We start from the raw sequence: 19,490 nt of genomic DNA on the forward strand, positions 1-19,490 counted from the left end.
GGATCGGCGACACACGTTTGGATATCAACAAGAAGATCAGTCACTTGGTTCGACACCACCATTTCGTATCAGAACTCCCATGTACCTACAAATATCACCATCAAAAAAAAAAAAGCAGCAAGGCATTCATTAGTTGTTAGACATGCTTTTATAATAATCAAAATTAGACGTAAAATTCACTACTTGATTATCACCTGCCCAACATCATGACAGTGGCTTGAGGATTAGTTCCTGGGGAGAAACTGAAGGTGGATCCATCAATCACCCTCAGCCCATCCACGCCGATCACTCTGTACTCATGGTCGACCACTTTCCCTACTTCACACCCGCCATGGTAATGGCTAATGGTGAGCACGAGGTCCCTGCAGTATTGCTCCAGCGAAGTGGCGTTCTGCGCACTTCTTGCTCTGTTAATGACGAGTAAGCTCGCAGTGAGAGCCTGTAAGTACTCCACCGTTTGATTCGGATATCTGAATTTGGACAACGCTTGGGAATCGATCACTCTCATGATCGTCTGCAATGCCTCCACGCATGTTTTAAGATCGTCAGGCTCCGTGAAGTAGTTGTAAGTTACTGATGGATTGTCCTCTGGGTCGAGATTCTTGAGACGAAGATATCCTCGGGAGAGAGGCTTTGCCAATTTCTCAACTACTACGCCGCCTTGGAAGTTGCCTTCAAAAAGCGCTGCGACCGAAGAGCCAGTCAAGGACTCCACATAGAAGCCCGGACGGATTCCGACGACTTGACCCCGAGTGGTAGTCAGTGGCTCAGGCGAAGGCACGGCGAAAATGTTCATCGGGTTGTCGGCGATGCCATGGCCGACCATTGGCTGGTCCAGGACCACCTCGATGCCGAAGGACTTGAGATGGTCCTCGGGGCCGACGCCGCTCAACATGAGCAACTGTGGGCTACCAAGAGCGCCAGCTGACAGTATGATTTCGCCTGCTGAGAAGCCCTTGAGGCGGGCCTCGTGGATGTTTCCGATTTCGTCCTTGTACACCACTCCGTACGCCTGTGAGTTTTTATGCTGGCCGGTAACGTTCTTGAACAAGATCCTCTGCGCAGTGGCTCGCAAGAGCACGGTGATCCTGGCGGGGTCGGCGTACTTGAGCAGATCGGCGCTTGTGTGGCGATCGTCGGTTGGGTCGAACGTGCTCCCCCCGACCTTGGTGCCTTCCAAGTGCTCGTAGGTGAAGCCGTTATCAGGGGTGACTCCGGCAGCCAAAAGCCCTGTCCTGAAAGCTGAAGTCCACTCCGTCAGTTGAGGCCAGAAAACCAACTCTCGCTCTACCCACTGGAACGACTGGTCGGCCAGCTTCGGGTTCAATCCCATATCTATCACTTCCCGGTGGCTGGCGCGCGAGTAGAACCCGCCGTTGATGCAGGTGCCGCCGCCGAGGCAACGAGCTCGTGTATTGATGACGCCATCCTCGGAGACGAAACTCTGCGCGAGGTTGGAAACGTTGGGATTCCCGTAAGGCGATCCGCCTCTTTCCAGCACCAATACGTCGAACCTCTTCGAGAGGGTAGCGGCCAAGGGGCAGCCAGCTGTCCCGCCGCCGACGATGATGTAGTCGTGGTACGACACCCGTGGAGCATCTGCCGCATGCTTCACGAAGCCATACGCTGGCGCTGTTCACAAACAACATGCATATACAACTAATTACGATAGTGAACATGGATTAAAAGGGCTCTAGATCATAAAAAAAGTATTGATTAATTAAGAAAAGAGGAAACATTACAGTTCTGAGCATAGCAGAAACCACTGAAGCAGAAGAAGACAATAATTGCAGCAGCAGCAACAGAAATGAGCATTCTTTTACTTTCCGACGACTCCATGATTCACTAAATGCCACTTAATTAATTAACAGCTTCTGCGGTACATGTATCCTTCAACTTTATATAAGCTAAGAATGACAGCCATAATTGACTAAGATAATAGTTAAGAAATACTTCGAATGAAATATGATTAAATATATGTTAATTAGTTACGTTTAAGACCATTAAAGGCTTCGCGTGTGGAGACTATTATATCTTCTAGATGAAGATTAATAAAATAAGAAATATAGAAAAATAAATAGATCAACAAGATTTAAAAAATATAAAAAGAATCAGGTCAATAATAATGAGCCCTCTGATTGTTGAATCGTAATTGCTGCTGATGTATATATTACGATTGTGTTGATTTGATCTTTTAAAAAAATATATATATTCTAATTCACTCAGTTGACAAAGATTTTAGAAGACTTTTATTGTTCAAACAGTTTGTTTTCCATAGCAAGTCAAGACGATAAATAATTAATTTATTAAAAACTACAAATTTTCATCAGAAACGTGAGAATTATATATTGATCATCTAGACGTGTGTTGACTGAAGATACTAGTGATATAGAAATATTTTCTTTTTTCATTTATATAGTATCATTAGAGCTTCTCATCTAATTTTCTCATAAAGTCTATTAAGAAATTCACCATAAGAAAATCATAAAATAGCGACGGAATTAGCGATGAAATTTTTTTCCGTTGCTAACGTTAGCGACAGAAATAATCATTCTGTTGCTAACAATTCATTTAGCGACAGATTTCTATCATTAGATTGACAACGGAAAAAAAAAGTTTCATCGCTAATATAACGATTGAACTTTATTTCCGTCGCTAACACCCTAAAATAATGACGGCAATAGCGACAAAAATATATTTCGTCACTATTTTAGCGATAGAAATTGTAATTTTATCGCTAAATATGGGACGGAATTAATATAAAGCAACAAAAATATGACTTAGCGACGGAATTTTAAATCTGCTGCTAATTTAGCAACGAAATTTTAGTTCCATCACTAATTTATGGGTCGGGCGAACCCTATTTCAGCGACAATTTAGTGATAGAATTAAAATTCCATCGCTAATTTCTAAGTCGGGCGAACCCTATTTTAGCAACGGAATTAAAATTTCATCACTAAATTAGCGACGGAACTAAAAGTTCGTCGCTAATCCGTCACTAAAATCGCAAATTTAGGGTTCCCTGCCCGACCCTTTTCTTCTCTCCATGCACGTTTCTTCTCTCTTGGTGATCTTAGATCCAACGATCTGCTCTCGCTCGGCGTTCTCTCCTCCGGCAAACTCAGATTCGACCATCTCCTCGTGCGCGACAACTCTCCTCCGGCGAACTCACCTCACGCGCGTCGTTTTCTTCTCTGATTTGCTCTCAGCGAACTCTCCTCCAACACTGATTTGTTATCAGGGTTCTCTCCTCTGGTGAACTATCCTCGTGCGACATTCTCTTCTCCGACCTTTTCTCCCCAAAGGTAACCCCTCCGGTCGGCTAACTCGGTTTAGGGTTGTGATGAGTATAAATTTAGGGTTACGATGAATTTAGTATAATTTAGATGCGATGTCAATATAAATTTTAGTATATGATCAGTATAAATTTGTTTGTGATAAAATTTGTTTGTGATGATTTAGAATTTATAGTAATCTTGAATCTGATTAAAATTTGATTGTGATGGTTTAGGATTTATAGTTATTGATTACTAATTATTTTCTCTCATAAGTAAAATACACTTAGTTTTAAGCTGAATCTTTACAGGAATATATAATTTTTTGATGCGTAATCACTAAAATTAAAATAAAATTAAAATAGCTAAAATAATAATCAGTTTAATTAATTAAGTAAATTTGCTTCACAACTTAAGAAATACATTGAATAGGAATGACTTAATTAATTAGATAAGTGGCTTAACTATACTAATGGACATGATTAAAATATATATAATCATATTCCTCATCTCGAATATGATTATACAAACAAGATGATGGATAGAGATCACATGTATACAATTTGAATTGTATATGGTCACCTCATCCTCAACCTAGTGATGTGTGAAAAAATAATAATGAATCTTGTCTCATATATAACAGTTTGTAATTGATTGGAATATATAATTGGTCCCCTCTCATAATTTAATGACTATTTTAACAAATCTTGCCATTTGTATTATCCTCATTTTCAAGTTTTCTTCAAAATTTAAAACACTGGCAAAACTGATGAATAAGATAGTGAAGTGGTCCAATGAATGTATATTGGAGTTGGAGATACATGAAAGGATGAAATTAATTAAACTTTATGTAGCATGGTTAGTCCCAATATTAATATTAAAACTCAAACTGAATGTTTAATTTAAGTTTAAATATTATTGATAGTATAAAGTCTAAGTGCATAAAAAGTAATTTAAATTATGTGTGCGTTCAATTTTACATATTATTTCTATTCAATGAAAATTTATTTTTGTAGAAGGTTACAATGTATATGAATAAAGCTTGGATGTATAATAGATTAGACGATGGATTTATCCGAGCTGAATTTTATGCTGGAGTTGATTGTGAACTTTACTAAGAGTCATCCAGAATGCATGAATGGTGCAGAATTACATTGTCCGTGCAATTATTACAAATGTTGAAATAAAGCTTTCCGTGATGAGGATACTGTGAAAGTGCATATATGTAAAAATAGTTTTGTTCCAAACTATTACAATTGGTATTGTCACAGTGAGTCTTATGTTTCTCATGGAATTGGAACTTCGGCTGCTTCTTCATCTGACACAACTATATATATATTTTAGGGGAATCAACATCTGATGATAATATGATGCAATCAATGATTTATGACGCAATGAATGTAATTGATCCATCTAATGTAGATGAAATACCAACACCTGCAGTTTAGTAACTATATGACATGTTAAAGGCTAGTGAAAGAGAAGTGTGGGAAGGTATTTCATCTGACCATTCCCAACTAACAACTACTGCAAGATTATTGAACATCAAGCTGAACATCATTTCTCAGAATGATGTTACGATGACATTTGTTAATTGATGTCAGAGTTGCTCCCTGCTGATCACCAAATGACTGATAGTTTCTATAGTACAAAGAAATTGATAAGGGGTTTAGGTTTACCCGTAAAGAAGATTGATTGTTCTATAAATAATTGCATGATATATTAGAATGAAGGCACTGAATTGATTAAATGTAAAATTTGTAGTCACCCTCGTTACAAGCATCGTAGTCGCATTCCAAGGAAGAAAAAGAAAAATATTGCACGGAAGGTTATGTATTATTTTCCCTTAACTGTTAGGCATCAATGCTTATATACATCTGTGGCCACAGCTTCTCACATGATGTGGCATCATCAACATATGCACGAAGAAAGTATAATGTGTCATCCTTGTGATTCCCCTGCATGGAAACATCTTGATATAATATTTCCTACCTTTGCGATGGAACCACGTAATGTGAGATTGGAACTTTCTGCAGATGGATTTCAACCATTTGGTCAGTCAGGACAACAATATTCATCTTGGCCAGTTATATTAACACCCTATAATTTACCTCCATGGATGTGCATAAAGGATGAATCTATATTTCTGACTGTGCTTATTCTAGGTCCAACGAATTCGAAAGAGAAAATAGATATTTTCTTACAACCTCTGATTGCCGAGTTGAATAAATTATGGAATGTAAGATCAGAGACTTATGATGTTGCAAGTAAAATCAATTTTACCTTGTATGCTACTTTATTATGAACAATTAGGGTGCGTTTGGTTCAAGTTATGATATATAATCTTGGTTATGTGATTACCAGGTAATCACATAACCAAGGTTATGGGGCACAAAACATAACCTAATGTTGTTTGGTTTACTTTATTTATTTGGAGGGAATAAAACATAACCAGTTTTATATTTACTATATTACCCTTCATTCAATTATATTTTAATATAATTCATTAAATTAATCAGTATAATTTTTTAATTTTATTTTAATAAAAAATTCATTAAAATAATAAATATAATTTGTTAATTTTATTTTTTAAATTTTAAAATAAATTTATATATATATTAATAAAATAATTTATTAAAATAATTATTTTAATTAATAAATATAATTCCTTAATTTTATATTTTTAAATTTAAAATAAATTTATATTTCTTTAATAAAATAATTTATTAAAATGATTATTTTAATAAAATAATTTATTAAATTAATAAAGATAATATGATAATTTTATTTTAATAAAATAATTTATTAAAATTAATTATTTTAATAAAATAATTTATTAAATTAATAAATATAATTTGTTAATTTCATTTTTTTAAATTTAAAAAATAATTTATTAAAATAATTACTTTAATAAAATAATTCATTAAATTAATAAATATAATCCATTAAATTTATTTTTTAAATTTAAAATAAATTTATTTTTTAAATTTAAAATAAATTTATTTTTTAAATTTAAAATAAATTTATTTTTTAATTTATAAATATTTAAATTAAAATTTATTGAATTAAATAATTTGATTTTAATTAGATTTCATAGTACCTTTTAATTGACTTAATTTTAAAATTGGAGGGTAATCATGGAAAAAATTTCGTTAACCTTAGGAATCGTAGAAAACCTTAGGCTGCCAAGGTAATCACATTACCGGGTTATAACTCATTTGCTGATGTGGCGGTAATGTTGTATTACTTGGGAATCAATTATAACCTGAACCAAACAAGGTTATCAACGATAACCTTGGACAGATAACCAAGGTTATCAATGATAACCCCCAACCAAACACCCACTTAGTGATTTTCCAACATACTCAATGTTATCAGGATGGAGCACAATTGGTAAATTAGCATGTCCACATTGCATGACAGATCGAGTCTGATACATTTTCACTACCATACAGTGGAAAGGTATCTTGGTTTGATAATATCATAAATTTTTGCCAGTTAAAATACCCTTTCAGGAGAAATAAAAAAAAAATTCTAAAGAATGTTGTAGTCAGAAAACTACAACCAACAATGAAGTCAGGTGCAGAAATCATTGATTAAATAAACAGTTATGAATTTCTACCAGTATATGAACCCTAATTCTAAAGTGATAAATAAATGCATTGTTAGCATGTGCAAATGTGGTTGGAAGAAAAATACAATGATGAATGTTCCTAGAAGAACTAAAGACACTACAAAATCACGAGAGGAATTAAAAGGATTGGTTAACAAACCTGAATTGCATCAAAATGAAACAACAAATTAATATCTAAAGGTTTGTTATACATAAGACAGAGAAGGTAAAGAAACTTTGTAAGATACTAGAAATTTTAGGGTTAGGATTAACCAATTAAAGGTTGAGTTTTTAATTGGGCCGAATTGAGTTGGTTGAAGCCAAAATTAGCCAAGCCTATAAGATTAATGGGCCAGAGCTAGAATTAGATTAAACACGTAAATTGCTAGTGGAGAGATTAGAACCCGCCTTGCAAAGAAGAAATCAACGAAATCGATCTAGGTCAAATCAGAGGTCATTTAGTTAGTAAACCAAGCGATTTGGCTTGAATCAAATTGAACCAACTTAATTTGGCTTGAGATGGAAGAAGTTGTGACAAAATATAAGGGATGGAAAGATTCATCTTGCAAAGACGAATCAAATAAAATTAATTTGGATCAAATCAGAGGTTGTTTGGTTAGTGAACCAAATAAATCAAGATTGAACCTGATTCGTATAGTAACCGGTTCAATGATTACAGCATCTGGTTTAAGCACGTTTAGCCCATTTGAAAGTTACTGTTTATTCCTTATTATAACTAAATCTTTTCGGCATGACCTGCAACCACGCGACCCGTGTCACCCGCCTCCTCTCCACGCGACCCGCAACGCCGACGATTGGGTTTATCGGAACCAACGCGAAAGCCGTTGCACACCTGTGTCCGGCGCTGGAAACCCCATGGCTATCAGGTTTTAAAAGACGAGCGTGGAGGAGCGAATGAGGGAAACACAATAGAGTTCCTTCCCCGATCACCCCTCTGCAAAGCCCACACCCGCTGACCCCCGCGATCGCCTCTGCACGCCCCAGCCAAGCCCCTCCTCTATGAGAATGCCACCGCCCTGCTACCGTCGACTCGCGATCGTTCTCTGCTCAGCACCGCCGCCATCTTCTGCAGATCACCGCCCGCTACGTGAGGACTAGCGACGGCGCCTTCCTCCCCCAGCCACCGTCCCCGACAAACCAACACTGCCGCCGTTGTCCTCTATTGACCAGCGCTACCTCCTTCATTGGTTGAAGTTGGTTTCGACAACAAGAATCAGAGCTTGATTAGGGTTCGAGCTGAGGTGAGTTCAATTCTTGTTTAGCAACGAGTCCGGGGGGTTTGGGAATTCTTGTTTCAACTTTGTTCTATGCTTGATTTGCTCTTTTCGGTTGGAATAGATTAGTAAATAGGAATGCTCTGTTTTCATAGGATTGAGCTGTTGGTTTTGAATTAGTGAAGATTAGGTTAATCTAATGATTCCTAACTTGAGATTAGGTTTAATTGGTTAATGTGATTACCATGGATTAGGTTGGAACCGATGGATTAAGTGAGAATTGAGCTAAATTGGATTAGTAGGGTTAATTTGGTTAGGTTATGTTAATTGAATTAGGTTAAGGTTTGCTTATAGTTAAACCAGTTTAATTAGATTAATTGAAAATGATGAGTTGATTTGGGTTAGGGTTAACTCTTGATCCGATTAAGGTTAACTTGAGTTAACTGGATTTGGTTGGGTTAAACCGATCGAGTTGTATTAATTTGATTTAATTAGGTTAATCGGATTAAATTATGTTAATTGGACTTAGTTAGGTTAAATTTGGTTGAGATGTGAGATTCGGTTGGGGTTTACTTTGGCGTAAAATTTAATATAATATTGTATTAAGAGGGTGTTGCATTTTGTGTAAATTGTAGGATTTTGATTTATAGATCTTATTATATGGAGAATTCCTATTGCGACGTGCATCTTACCAGGTGGGTACTCCTGTGCTTGGTCAACATAGGTCTTCTTTTCGTAGTGCAAAATTATCTTGTTGCTATCCTCATTATATTCGTTGCTTGATCCGTGCTTGACACTTACCATTGGCTTTGATATGATCTATTTATCATCAATACAGTCTCCTTAATTGTTTATCTTTGTTAACTTATCATGATGTTGTGCATATCTTGATGTTGTAGTAGTTATGTGTTGAACTATGCATTATAGCATGTTGTTATTGTTAACTCTCACTGCACAGTGTGGGTGAGGGCATTATAGCACTGCACAGTGTGGGTGCTACCAGAACTAGCTAGATAGCTCTCATGAAGATTGCCCCTCCCCCTTGCGTGTAGTTGGTCTGTTGTTGGAGCGGGTGATTCCTATCATGTGCCCTAATTCACTGCACTGGCTGGGTGACTGGGGGTGGCAAGTGTAAATAGTGACATTTTTCTGCTCCTCAGTCATGTGTAGTGGTTTGCGGTTAGAGGGTGTGCAGTTGTCCTGTTTTGCGCCCCAGTTCACTGCACTAGGTGGATGACTGGGGGTGGCGAGTGCAGACAATGATCATGCATGCATTTGTTGTTGTTTACTGCATTTATAGTTGATACACTTACTGTTATATAATTGTGATTGTGCACTTGTTGTTATATGATTGTTGTATTTGTATGACATGATATACATTATTATATGATACTTATTATTTGTACGTAGTTGACCTTGCTCATATTGAGACTGTATACCTTTGATATTCATGCTTATATTCCTCTGACACCTTGTTATGTTATGCACTTCTATCTAGTCTCCATTAAGTATTTTATACTCACCACCCAGGCCCTGGGGGTTTTTGTCTCCTCAGGTAGCAAATAAGAACATTAAAGCTTGGAGTTCTGTCGAACTACCCCCCCATCTCACAGCAGGAGTTTATGGGTCTTTGTATAGTTTTCAGATTTTATTTGTTTGTGTGACTCTGTATTATTTCTGATGTGTGGTTTGTAGAATTGTCGTTGGATTTTTATTGTGAGCACTATCGTTGTGCTTTGGTATTATCGTCGATGTATGTGGATTTGTTGTAGTGGTGGTTGCTATAATTGATGCATGTGTGTATATGTAGATGGTCGGGTGGGCCTATCTTACTATATATTCAGGGAAAGTTGAATTGTTACAGGGAAGATGCTGCCGAAATTTTTCAGACAACCGTTTCTCGGGACATGACAAGCTTTATGTAGTTGGTTGAAATAGATAAAATTTCCTGATGTGTATGCTTCCAATATGACCCGATGCGTGGATATAAATAAGTTAAAAATGTTTGGAATGAAGAGTCACTACTGTCATGTGTTCATGCAAAGACTTATGACAATAGCTTTTCATGACCTTCTACCTAATAATGTTTGGCAAGCACTTACAGAACTGAGTCTATTTTTAAAAGATTTGTCTGTCAGGTGTATTATGACGGCTGATATCCGCAAGCTAGAAATAGATATTTCTATCATACTATGTAAGCTTAAGTGTATATTTCCATCAAGTTTTTTTGATTCAATGGAACATCTACCCCTTCACCTACCTTATGAGGCACAATTAGCTCGTCCTGTTCAGTATAGATGAATGTATCCATTTGAAAGATTTTTGAGAAAATTAAAGAATAATGTTCACAACAAAACAAGAGTCGAGGGGTCAATATGTAATGCTTATTTGGTTGAAGAAGCAACTTCATTCTGCTCCTATTATTTTGCTGATACTGTCAACACCAGACATCGCAAGAATCCTAGATATTATGATGATACTCAGCCAATTGACCCTACAATGCTTTCTATTTTCAAGTTTCTTAGTAAACCATTTGGTGCTTCTAATTCAAGATGGTTAAATCAATAAGAATATCATGCTGCAAGAACATACATACTCCTGAATTGTGAGGAGGTCAAACTATATATAAGGTGAGTTGATTGATATAATCAATTAGTAATCCCTTTATAGTTATGTTTGGTATCTCAATTATCTTTTATTAAAGTTAGAGACAGAATTTGCACTATGGTTTCAAATCTATGTAAGTTACAAAATAAATAAATTTTCATAGAGGAGTATCAATTTTTGATTTAATTTATATCATATTTATTATTAAAGGTGCAAGATCATAGAATATCAAATGTGGAAGTGAGTGCTTTACGACCCGTATCTGGAGTTTCGAGTTATGATTTCGTATCAATATTTAGGATTGTAGTGTCTTTAGTATGTTTCGTTACGATTGATGTGTCGATTTTGAATTCATCTTGCAATGTATTGTGTGAGTGACCGTGTGGGTCATATTATTGAGTTATGCACGTGTGTGGTCGTGTGGGTCACATTTCTTATTATTTATTAGTTAATACCTACAGGTATTATTTTATGGATAGGCCATGTAGGCGTTTATGTATATGTATTCAGGGAAAATGAATTGTTATAGGAGAGATATTGTCAAAATTTCTGAACAGCTATCTCCCGGGGCGTAACAATTTAGTATTGTTGGGTCCCTGAGGATGTCTGCATCTCTACAATGACATGATATTGCCCACTTTGGGCCTAAGCCCTCATGACTTTATTCTTGGGCTCTCCCCAAAATTCCTCATGCCAATGGAGATACTTTTCATCCTTTTAAACTAATGATCTTTTCTATGTGTTTTAGATGTGGAACTATGTTTGCACCGTTGCAACCCAACAATCCCCTCTCAAATAAAAGACCACACACCCACCTCAAACGGAAAGCCTCCATTTTTGATGTTCGATTCCTCGACCCACCAGGATTTTCTACCCCTCGGTCCATCCGACCTACTAGGACTTTCTGTCCCTCGGTCTACCCGACCTACTAGGACTTCCTGCCTGGTGTCTGGTCCTCTTGATTCAGACACGGGAGAGCCCACTTTCTTTGTTTAAGGTTCAACTCACATGGTTAAATTTGGATCATGGCTCTTCTGACGGTTAGTCCGGTGAAGAGCGGCCTAGCTCTGATACCAATTGTTGGGTCCCTAAGGATGTCTGTATCTCCACAATGACATGATATTGTCCACTTTGGTCCTAAGCCATCCTTTTAAACTCATGATCTTTTCCATGTGTTTTAGATGCGGGACTATGTTTGCACCCTTGCAACCAAACAATCCCCCCTCAAACAAAGGACCACAGACCCCCTTCAAACGAAAAGCCTCCGTTTGATGTCTGAATCCTCAACCCACCAGGACTTTCTGCCCCTCGGTCCATCCGACCTACTAGGACTTCCTACCTAGCCGCAACTAGAACATTCTTCCTGGTGTCTGGTCCTCTTGATTTAGACACGGGAGTACCCACTTCCTTTGTTTAAGGTTCAACCACATGGTTAGATCTAGATCATGACTCTTCTAGTCGTTAGTTATTGTTTTGCTATAGCTAGTAGTAATTTTTATACTTTTTATATCTGTCCTAGTATGTCATTATTTGGTACATGTCGTATGCAGTTTTTATCGGTTCATTGTTTAGTTCCATATCATCTTGATACTGGTGCATATTATATGGAGTGTAGATTGATAAATGTTGCTTGTATTAGTGTTATGCATCATCCTTGCATTATTGCATGGGTGATCATCGGCTCCTGCTCCTATTGTAGTCTGAGCCTGTCTGAGCCCATCGCTCGTTGGTCATGTTGGACGATCATCGGCTCCTGCTCCTATTGTAGTCTGAGCCTATCTGAGCCCGTCGCCCATTGCTCATGTTGGACGATCATCGACTCCTGCTCCTATGGTAGTCTGAGCCCATCGCTCGTTGCTCATGCTGGACGATCATCGGCTCCTGCTCCTATTGTAGTCTGAGTCTGTCTGAGCCCATCGCCAGTTACATGACCTGTAGAGGAAGCGTAGTGGGCCCATATCCCACAGGTTCGAGGATCGAAACCTCACTCAGATACCAATTGTTGAATCCTTAAGGATGTCTGCATCTTCACAATGACATGATATTGTTCACTTTGGGCCTAAGCCCTCATGACTTTGTTCTTGGGCTCTCCCTAAAAGACCTCATACCAATGGAGATATATTCCATCATTTTAAATCCATGATCTTTTTCATGTGTTTTTAGATGTGGAACTTGTTGGGATCGTCCCAGTGCAATGCGCGTGTTAACACGTTTCGCAAACGTGTGCAGCGAAAATATACAAATAATTAAAACTAATTATTAAATAACACATGCATGGCAAAATAGGAAACAACATGTACCAGCCATGACAGGAAATCAAAATTTTACAGAATAATAAAATTATTCTAAACATGCATAATTAAAATTTGTGAAGAATTAAATAATTCTGTGCGTACCTTTCCGATGACATTTGAGATGGATCAGCATCAATCAAGCAGTCATCGTCGGAGTCCCGCCTCTACTGGTGGTCCACGCCAAGTTCCCATCTGGACGGTTTCGGAAGCCATGAGTCGTGCCATCATCTTCGGTACTAGCCGATGATCGATGATGATCGAATCAAGAGAAACTTTATTCCGGAAACCACACAACAACGTGTGTCGCGATCGTTCCGGGACTTTCTAACTATCACCAAAAATTGATTTCCTGGTGTAGTTGATGGTGGCCACCCATTGATCGCCAATTTGGGACAAACAATCAGAATGTTTTTGACGTTGATAGAAAATTTTTTGGAAGCCTCGTAAGCTTCCGTGAAATTAACAAACGGTCATCAAACGACTGTGGTTGATTGAGCATGATTGGACAACTCTTAGTAAGAGCTATTATTCATGTTTGTTTTCCGGCCGCATCTGTCCTTGATAAACAATTCATCAGAGGCCAGAAGGAACCCTACACGAGTGTATCAACAACAGGACAATGATGCCCAACCGGTAGCTATAATAGCTCCGGTAATGGATACAAACTCCGAAAGGAAAACAAGACACAACCCTTTCTTCTCCGTTGACACAAAACAGAGCACTAATTTCTTTTGGCCGGCAACACGAAAACAGGGAAGTCAAGTCACTATTTTTTCTGTTTGGCAACACAAAATAGGGAAGCCGAGTCACTATTTCTTCTGTTCGGCAACACAAAATAGGGAAGCCAAGTCTCTGTTTGTTCTGTTCGGCAACACAGAACAGAGAGAGCGAGCTCTCTGGTTCTTTTGGTTGGCAACACAGAAACTAGGGACGGCAGTTGGCCATCAAAGCAAAGGCGGCTATCGTCTGAGCATGGGTACGATCACTCGGACCAGAAACAGCCAGCGTGGAGACTCTATCACAGGGAGGAAGACCGTGAACCGGGCTCTCGCACGGGAAACCCAGGGCTGACAGTCCGTTTGCCGCCAAACGCTCACTAGAGGAAGAGTGAAGGAGGCGGTCGGGCTCGCGATCGACCGGAGGGCGTTGTGCGGGGAAGAAAACTCGCGGCAGCGTGCTCTTCAGGAAGAAGAATACCACCGGTGGACTCAGGAAGAAGGAGGTCGTTGGTGGAGAAAACCCGATTAGAGCAGAAGGTTCCACCGTCGGCCCCTTTCTTTCGAAGAGAAGCCTTATTCCTGGTTCCTCGTCGCGATCTTGGAGAGGGCCGCGCCGCTCTGCTCGCGGGAAGAAAATAGAGAAAAGGGGCGTGCTTGCGCGTCCCTTGAGATGCACTGTAGCTTCTCTTTTAAACCGAAACATTTACACTCGGGGTGAGGGAAGGTTCGTTAAGGGGAAGGAAGAGGAGGGGAGGGAAAGGAAGGGGAGGGGAAGTATTTATATTTTTCTTATTTGAGAGGAAGGGAAGGTTCATTAACGTAACATATGCGGAGGAAGGGGAAGGAAATGAAAGTTAAATATATAAAATTACAAAAATATCCTTACTTGTTAAAATAGATCTACAATAATTTAGAAATAATTGTTCGTTAGGTATTTTATTTTATCTAATGCCTTATAACTATTCGTTCAATGAGTTCGTCAATCGAAATTATAAACTAAATATATAAAATTACAAAAATACTTTTATTTTTTAAAATAAATTTATATGTGAAAAAATATATATAGCTCATAAGATTAATAAAAATTAATATTTACAACTTAAATAAATAAAAAATTAAAAAAATAATAGATATATAAAAATATATGAAATACAAAATTTGTACACTTTGGTACGATAAAAGATAAATCAACATTTATATATATATTTTTATAAAAATTTACTGATGTAAAAATTTACGACGAAGGTTGACATCGAGAAGTGCGAGTGATGAGATCCTGTGACTGACTGTGTTATGTGACGAGGAGCAATGGTGCAAAAATCTAATAGATAAGTTATTTTAATAATTAATATTTTAATATAAGGGTAAAATTGGAATAAATATGTTTTAACATTTCCTTCCCCTTCCTTACATCCCAAATCGGAGTGTAAGGAATTATGTCTATTTATGGGCATGCAAGGGGAAAGCTTACCCTTCCTTCCCCTTCTCTCCCCTTCCCTCCTTTACAAACAAGTTTACAAATTTCCTTTCCCTTATTTACCCTTCCTTCCCCTTCCCTCACCTCCTCCCAAACAAGCCATTAGGGTTAATCGGTGATTAGGCTTTGATTGAACCGATTGATAATGGGTTGAACCTGACCAGATTCGGGTCAGACCCATACTGTAGCAATCAGATTTATTTTGGTTCGTTTGGTTCACTAACCAAACGAATTCCGATTTGACTCAAATTAGTTTCGTTCGTTTCATCTTCCAAAGACGAAGCTTCTCATCTCTTCCGTTTCACCAAAACCTCTTCCATCATGAACCAAACTACGTTGGTTCAATTTGGTTCAAAATCAAATCATTTGGTTCACTAACCAAACGAACTTCTGATTTGAACGAAATCAATTTCATTCATTTCGTCTTCATAAGACGAGTTCCATCATTTTGTCCATTGTCTGGTACAATAAGATTTTATTTCTCTCATTTTGAGAATCTAATTCTCAAAGTTATTTTAAGTCATTCGGAGAATTTGTAGTGCGTGTGACCCAATAGGTTCCTGGTTATATTGGTCGTTCGTAATTAATCATTAATTACGGAATGATCATGAGTGACACCTAGTAGTATATCATGATCCCTAATTGACCAAAAAATCAATAATTGATTTCAGATATTTTCTAAACCCTTCAGCAGCTACACTGAATCGTGCCTCGTTTCTTTCACTGTCTTATACCCGCTTGATTCAGGACATGGTCTATATGTCGGTCCCCACTAGGCTGACTACGTCACGCCTAGCCCAAGCTGCTTTCTTGTCCTGTGGATTCAAGTTACTTGTAGATGTGTCCAAGAGTCTCGTACTCTTAACATGTAATGGTTTGGCCAAAGACTTTTAGTAACAATCCTGACAAGTGGCCGCAGGGTATACGTCTCTTTTTCCAAGAAGCGATGAATCCTCTGTGGGATATTCAAATACCTTCGGGCACTTCGACTTATACCCAATTATCTCGGGTCCACACCTCCTCGGAGATGCTTGCTTAAGATGTCAAAGTATAAGCCTCCATGACCAAGGTGACTTGAATACCGCAAGTCAAAGGAAACTCGCACTTATAGCTGCACTGATATCTTCATTGACATATGAATAGAACTATATGAAGTCTCAGGACAGGTCATTCCAATGAACTGGTTACCTTTAACCAGCTTCCACGTTTAACTCTCAATATCCGATGTTGACGGCAGTGAGATCAGCTGCTTGGCTAACCAAGGAGTTCAAAACGTGCTAGTCTCGACAGAATCAATGACATCCGTGCTCATCAATTCCTCAACTAGGGATAATTTCAATACACTCATAATTGCACATGTAGATATGCTCACTAGTTATGATCCAATCACAAATTCTCTCATGCTATAAATCATATTTGGGATATTCAGTATTTGAATTTAAGATCCAATCAAACACATATGGAATGTGCACTCAAATAATGAATTTTTATTTATCCAATAAATAATATAATCGTAAGGCGATTGCCATAGGACACCTCTCAAATTAACATAACCATCATCTTGTCTCTGTAACTCTTTTCAGTAGAATCATGCTCACCACCTATTCCTTCATTATTAACCATCGTAGCGTCTCGGCTCAATGTTCTTACAGACGGTACCAATTTATTTCTACTAATACACCGTTGATGGTTCAAACGCTGGTACAAGGTTCGAACGACGTGCACGCTCCTCGAAGAAAGTTATCCAAAGAGAAGAGAGGTCCTGAAAAAGAGGAGGGTTAGAATGGCGCCGGGGTTGGATCTCGGCAAGCCACTCTGACGCTTAAGTTAGGGTTCAGCGCAGGGAGTTAAAGGCTTGAAGAAATTAGGATAGATATGTCTGCGTACCTATACCCATAGGTATGGGTTACCTTTTTATAGCAATTGTCTTCTGTTCCACAATCTTATCAACCGTTTTAGAAATATTCTACCATACCAGTTCCGCTTTTGGAGAGACTTTGTCTGTTTATACATATTCAAGGATGTGTTCCTATTTTCATGGAAGAATCGATTCTATCCTCTTCGGATTAGGTGGAACGACCATGTCTTCAATAAATATCACGTGTAGGAGGTTGATCTTGAATGCAGGGATCGTACTAAGACTGAGTCGTGAGATCGGCACATGACGTTGGGACTGAGTTCAAAGGTCAGCATGCAATGCTAAGACCAAGTCATGAGGTCAACACATGATGTTGGGACCAAGTCGTGAGGTCGGCATGTGAAGCGAGAGGTGTGTAAAGATTGTGGTAAGAGCTTGGCGTACGCTTAAAGAAATCGGCCGAGACCAGAGAGAGCTTGGCTCATGCTTGAGAAAGCATACCTAGACCAGATAGAGCTCGGCACATGCTTACAGAAGCATACCGAAATCAGAGAGTGCTCGGTTCATGCTTGAGGAAGCATACCTAGACCAGATAGAGCTCGGCACATGCTTACGGAAGCATATAGAAATCAGAGAGAGCTCGACACATGATTACGGAAGCATACCGAGGCCAGAGAGAGCTCGACTCATGCTTATGGAAGCATACCGAGGCCAAAAAGAGCTCGGCTCATGCTTACGGAAGCATACTGAGGCCAGAGAGAGCTCGACTCATGCTTACGGAAGCATACCGAGGCCAAAAGAGCTCGGCTCATGCTTACGGAAGCATACCGAGGCTAGAGAGAGGTCGGGGTTTCCTAAATTAATGAATGCTTATCTTTAATCTTTTTCCCTTACCTCCTATTATACTCGTCATCCACGTCATCATCAAATATCCCCACCGGATCAGGGGTGAATATTAATCATCTTCATTTTTGTACTCATTGTTCATTCTTTCTATCAAGAGCATTAGTAGCAATGAAATATAAAAGCAATAAAAGAAAGGACAAAAGGGCACAAGATACAGAATTTTTCTTGGTTCTCAACTTCCCATGGTTAGTACATCCAAGTCCTACACCCTCAAGCATGAGTTCACTATGTGTATCTTCTTTTCGAAACTTGTTCAAAAACAGAGAATCCTTTTATACTTTTATATACAATCACTAATAGATAAAGATGCAGCACATATGTGTATAATTAAAACAAATCAACTAAGTTGATGGTCGGTCCAGAGCCCTGAGCATCTCACACTCTTCTTGGCACTTCCTCGGTCACACGAGTAGAACATTGTTGCTTTTCCTTTTAGCATAAAGTAGGGAAATAGAATTGTAGAATGAGAGATTGATGTGTTAAGGCTTTGATCTTGTGGTCCTTTTATAGCATTATATCGGTCTACAGATAAACCCTATCAATCTACTGGACCTAGTCAAATCTGATCAAAAAGATTGAGTTCTTCATGATTTGGATCGAGCCTTACGATCTCGTCTTTATTAGATTTATCAATCGATCAAAAACTTTTTTTGGTCTATCAAACCAAGCCACATTATCGATCTAATTTCGCACCTGAACTCATTCGGTCGATTAGACCAATTTTCTCGATTGATCGGACCGATTGTCCAGTTAACTGGATCAATTAGTGTCCAGTTCGACCCATGTTAAAACTGGTTCACTTTAGACTTGGTTTGGCTGCATCCGATTTGTGTTTATCTGCTTCCTCAATCTTACTTCCAGCTCTAGGTTCTTACAATACAAGCATATAAGTGCAAACAAGCAACATAGTTTAATCTTGTAAGTCTACCTGACCTACTAGATTTACCTATTATTTGAACTATACTCTTCCAAGACTTGTCATCATCTTATGTTTACTCCTTCAGAATTTCTCTTTGCCAAACATTTGATCGCCTTTAGCTTGCTTCGACTTGCCATATGTAAGACATCCAATCATCCTTGACTTGCCTAGACATTCTACTTGTAAGATATTCGATCATTTTTGACCTGCTTGGACTTTCCCTTGTCAAACATCCTATTATCTTGGCTTAATCGGACTCACCATTTATTAGACATCCAATCATCCTTGATCTATTTAGACTTTCTCTTGCTAAGCATCCAGTCACTCCTTGACCTACTTAGACTTGTGCTAATCATCCGGTTAATCTTGATCTATTTCGACTTTACCTTTGCTAATCATCCGATCAACTTTGATCTAACTAGACTTTATTCATTTCTAAACATCTAGTCATATTTGGATCAACCGTTGATCAATACTTGATTAGACACATGTATATTATCAAAAATTAAAATCTTGGAGACTGATTATACTAACATAAAGAATATAATGATGGCAGGAAGAACTCAATTTGATACCTTCAAGTAAGG

The 19,490-nt window shown here is 38.2% G+C and overlaps 1 protein-coding gene across 1 annotated transcript; it reads right to left on the minus strand.

The window, feature by feature from the left end:
• On the minus strand, nucleotides 1–1,857 carry LOC141836528 (protein HOTHEAD-like). Its single transcript, XM_074724042.1, has 3 exons — nucleotides 1,743–1,857; nucleotides 195–1,632; nucleotides 1–85 (listed from the first exon to the last, which is right to left on the minus strand). Exons 1-3 carry the CDS (start codon nucleotides 1,837–1,839, stop codon nucleotides 37–39), a joined length of 1,584 nt encoding a protein of 527 aa, XP_074580143.1. The 5' UTR covers nucleotides 1,840–1,857; the 3' UTR covers nucleotides 1–36.
• Between the last annotated feature and the right edge of the window lie 17,633 nt (nucleotides 1,858–19,490).

This window comes from Curcuma longa, chromosome 10, assembly GCF_044706935.1.
Source record: "Curcuma longa cultivar G26 ecotype Majalengka, Jawa Barat chromosome 10, ITB_CL_G26_1.1, whole genome shotgun sequence".
Lineage (NCBI taxonomy): Eukaryota > Viridiplantae > Streptophyta > Magnoliopsida > Zingiberales > Zingiberaceae > Curcuma > Curcuma longa.